The 5,000-nt window shown below is 33.2% G+C and overlaps 1 protein-coding gene across 1 annotated transcript in view; it reads left to right on the top strand.

Annotated features, from left to right (window-relative positions):
- Positions 1 to 5,000, top strand: part of LOC145266525 (carbonic anhydrase-related protein 10-like) — an 892,910-nt gene that overhangs the window by 794,988 nt on the left and 92,922 nt on the right. The window contains exon 9 of the mRNA XM_080122280.1: positions 4,185 to 4,224. Coding sequence (XP_079978406.1) covers positions 4,185 to 4,224 — 40 coding nt within the window. The remainder of the gene's footprint in view (positions 1 to 4,184; positions 4,225 to 5,000) is intronic.

The raw sequence follows: 5,000 nt of genomic DNA, 5'->3' as shown, positions 1-5,000 counted from the left end.
TGACGAAAGCTCAGACACACGACTGCAAAAGAAATAAAAGTACAAGGAGAGAGGAAAAAAGAAGCCGGAACAAATAATACGAGAAAGCTATTAAATTAAGCAAGCCGACCCCCACATATGCCCGTTTCTTCGTCGCTATTATTTTGGCTCAATCAAATTTCCCTGGTGAATGTTTTATGAAAATCTGTGTTGTTTCTCCTGAATTATAAATAGTGATTACTTGTCTGGGCGTTCGTTTTACAGACAAAGACGACAAAATAGAATAAAATAAATTGAAACAAAAAAGAACAACGATGTTAAAAAAGATGTTAAAAAAGATGTCGTTGTAAATTATTCATATATGTGTTTAGAATTGTTAAACAATTTCACGATTTATGAGTAGTTTTATTTTGTAATGCTTATTTTATTTTATTTTTTCAATAGGAAAAGAACTCAGGCAAGAAGGGTGGGTGATAGCGCTTCTTGCTTTCGTCGTTCCTATTTAAATGCCGCGCCTCTTTCATGAGAACAAAATTAGACGCAAGGTCGTTTTCTTTTAATCAACGGAAAATACAGCTCCCCGTAAACGGAAAACAACCCTAACTCAGTCTGGAAAGATTTTCCAGAGAGAGAAAATATGAATTAGAAAATCACAACAGATAAATAAATAAAGTACAATAGCTAATTGGAAATATACATGAAAAAAAAAACCCGCAGAATTATAGTTCTGCGTTTTTTTTTAATGTATATTTCTAATTCTCCCCAGCCTTCTTCATCTTAGTATTATCATTATTATTAGTAGTAGTGTTAAAGAATAGAGAGAGGGAGAGAGTGGAATTATAGTGTAGACACGTTGACCGGAAGTACGAGATCAGCTGATTTGATTGCGTGTGAGTCATATGATCAGGTTAGCTGAATCGTTGAGATTTGATTTGGACTCAGAAGACAACGAACAGCTTCCCGTTGTCTCCTCCCCTTTACTGGGGAGGGGACGAACGCTGATGTGTGTAGAAGAAGAACCCACACAGACCGATTTCACTTTCCACCTTCTGCAGGACATCTGGGAAAAGTTAAATAAACTATAGAACTAATTCCTTGTCCTTGAGTGATTGAATCTTCATCCATAAACAGGTATCAAGCCTCCCTCCAGGACGAGAAATTCCAGATGGTCCAACATCGAAGAAGCAGAGGTACATGTAACTCACACATGATTCCCTTTATGATACAACATAAATATATAATATAACACGTCATCTCTTCTAATCCATTATTAGAGACAATACAACAAACACTCAACACTTTATTATAGAGCAACAACGTAACAGTAGTGGTGGTAGTAGTAGTAGTAGTAGTAGGAGTAGTAGTAGTAGTAGTAGTAGTAGTAGTAGTAGTGCCATGAGGAGGAATTGGGAGAAATATTCTCTTTTAGTTTTATGCGTCTTCTCCCTCTTCCCCCTTAATCTCTATCTCTCTCTATCTATTTATCTACCTATCTATCTATTTCTTTGAGAACAACATGTCGTGATCCATGGAATCTGAGTGTCACTTTCCAATATTTCGGATATATTGGGAAGTCTGTAATAAGGTTGGGGGAAAAGTGTGCTAAAATGTGGTTTGAGGGGTGCCTGATGAAGTGAACACAAGTGATGATTGCCATGTAGAGGTATGGCAGGACAAAAGTATCATAACGAACAAGTAATTAAAACATAATCATCCTCGTTTGACAAGGGCTAAAACAACTGGCAAACTGTAGATCCGCAGTACCCTTATCGCGGCCCATAGTTCTATCATTTCTGCTAAGCGACGACATGGAAAAACGGCTTTACTGATGATAAATCAAAATAACGAAGTACTGATGATAGATAAAATAACGGTAAAAGTTAGGATTATTGGGTATTATCGGGGGTATTCTAAGACAAAAGCTAACTAAGATTATACACTAATGTTCTGTAAATTTTACAGAAAATGTGTTCATCCGTTCCAGAGTCTATAAGGAATGAACTTGTATGCACAACGTCGCATTTATATAACTGTAGACATAGAGATGCGTATGTATGTATATTATAATTTACTAGTTTTAAATTATCTGTATATATATGATATTAACTGTCATAGTAATCGTATATATATATATATGATATGTGTATATACTAGCATATACACACATAGCAATAATATATATATATATATGATATAGAAGTATATACTCGTATACACACATAGCAATAGTATATATATACATATATATATATATAAGTATATACTCGTATACACACACATACTATAATATATATGTTTAAATATATTTCTGTAGAAATATATTTTCTCATTATATATCAATACATGAGAAGCTCAATGTAATTACAGAGCAATATAGAGAATAAATGACAAAAAGTTATATTCCAAAATTCATGATGTTGACCATCTTATAATTTATTCCTTTAATTCAGTTGACTTGTACAATTATGTACAGTATATGTTTCGTAGCGCAAAATTAATCAATTAATTATTATATCAGTCAGTGAATCTTTTATGCCCTTATCTAATCTTGTCATGAATTGTATAAGTTAACTGAATTAAAGGAATAAATTATAAAATGGTAAACATCATGAATTTTGGAATATAACTTTTTGTAATTTATTCAATCCCCCCTCTCTCTCTCTCTCTCTATATATATATATATATATATATATATATATATATATATGAAACATAAAATAATAAACTAGCTTAGCAAATAACCTTTTATTAATTCAAAATCCTTAATCAGAGCACAAGCGTCGTATTTGTATCGTAAATAAAGCCAGATAACTATGTTCTTTTCTCTTAGAAAAGCGGAATAACATGCGCACGTTTAATCATAAAACAATAATTTTAGAATTTCTACAAAAACAGATAAAAAGGCAACAGATAATATTTAAGAGTAAAGATTAAGAAGGCGTTCAGACGAATAAATAATTAAAGTCAAATAAGGTGACAGCAGAAGTATAACGTAATGCCAAAATATTAACCGGAATTTAGATAAAGTGAGGAAAATGTACATATTTGAATCCCACCTTTATTTTGAAATGTCTGCGTATTGGTATGTATGTATGTATGTATGCATTTATGTATGTATGTATGTATGTATGTATGTATGCGTGCATGGATGAATAAATGTGTCTTTTGAAAATTTGTTAAAATATAAAAACGTATGCTTTAATACATTTTTATTTCATTTTTTTTTTACATGGGGGATCACCACTTATCAAGACCCGGAAGCCACTCAGGGATAAGTGTTATTGTGTATACAGTAATCAATGGGATAATGTCGTAGTAATAATTGGAGATTTGATAAAGTGTCTTACTTAAGGGGGCGATTTATCAGGGATGTGTTTATGTTGGACTTGAAGGCATCCAAGTTGTAGTCAGGTGGGAAACAGGCACACGGAACAAATGTAGTTTATTTTCAAACTTAGCAGTGATATTAGGACCTTAGCTTGACAAATGTATCCATCGATCTTCATCGGGTGTATCTTGTCGGACTCGACAATGTTTCTCCTTAACTCGGGAATTTAGCTGGATTTTTTCAATGATCTGTATCGCAGTCGTTCATAATTAGAAAAAATGGTCAATTGTAAAATTAATATTCTTCTGAAAGTTTGAGGTTCAATTCTCGGCGTGGGCGACTGAAAAATACAATTGCGAATTTTTTTCGCATATATTTTTACAAATCATCGATTCTTATCGATTGACTAGCCTTAATGTTGACGTTCGCCCCCTCTGATTTTGCGATGGATGCAACGGCAATGACGTCACGTTATTTATTTTTTTTTTTTACGTTTTTATCCTCTTTCGCGGTATGGGTTCAAGCCTGCCTGCCTACTACCATTTTTTTTCAACACATACCTCCAAATACCCGTGCTACGCTGGCCACCCAGGCTAATAAAATTAATAAGAGCATGCAAGTGGCTTTAAATATGTAGTCTTAGCGATCATCGAATTCTTTTTATTAAAGCTTACTGTGTTCATTTAAACCTTAGAAATCTGTTGGAAGAATTAAGATCAGCTATTCATGTACTGCTTTTCATGTTTCTTTTTATGTGCCTTGCCATGGCAAATTTTTTATTGCTGTACTGAAAATACAAGAAACGTGTAATAAAAAATCGCTTCCCTGCGTATTTAAGCGAATGACTTTTAATGCGTTTAATTTTCGCTTCTTTCAGACACGCCTCTGCACCATGGAGAAACGCACACGCTTTAAGGGTAAGTAATTGTGTTTTACTTTCGCGTTTTGTGCCAGGAATTTTATTTTAGGATTTGTGTGTGTGTGTGTGTGTGTGTGTGTGTGTGTGTGTGTGAACTTGAGAAAAAAGTTCTGTTTGAACCTGGGGAATTCATTAACACTGCGTGTAAGGTCACCCAGAAAAGATGGCGCGTACCGGTAACAAAGAAAAAAAAAAAAAAGAAAGAAAAAAAAAACGGTTCTTTTTTTTTTTTTTTTTTCTCAATTAGCAGAAAATTACAGAGGTGTATGGTACTAATCGCGCGTGTTAAAAGGGAGTGAGGGAAACTGTTTGAGAATGGACGAAAATTTAAACAAAAAAAAACAAGATATATGTTGGGTTTTCTTAACTAATAACTAATAACGATTTTTATTTAAAACATTTTTAACGATTCTTCATAATTCTTTAAAAGTCATACCAACGCAACGGAAGTATCTGCTTATGAAATGTATAAGTTCATTAGCTTTTTTCACCCAAACACATACACACACATTTATATGTACAGTATAACCCAGATATAAGATACCGAAAATAAGAAAACACTGATATAAGAGAGATTTTCTCTGGTTCCAAATTAGAGCCTGCACAGTGTAAGCGGATATACGATACCTATATATAAGTATGCCCCGAATATAATAGAGCTGGAAGAACCAGGGAAGAATCCTCTTATATCCGAATTAAAATAATAAACGCGGTTCGTTTATATATTTGCATAACTTAATATGCATATAAACGTATGTATACCTATACACATAT

Source organism: Euprymna scolopes, chromosome 41 (genome assembly GCF_053919585.1).
Source record: "Euprymna scolopes isolate OS-2025 chromosome 41, ASM5391958v1, whole genome shotgun sequence".
In the NCBI taxonomy this organism is placed as follows: Eukaryota; Metazoa; Mollusca; class Cephalopoda; order Sepiida; family Sepiolidae; genus Euprymna; species Euprymna scolopes.
This window is presented reverse-complemented; position numbering and strand designations above follow the sequence as displayed.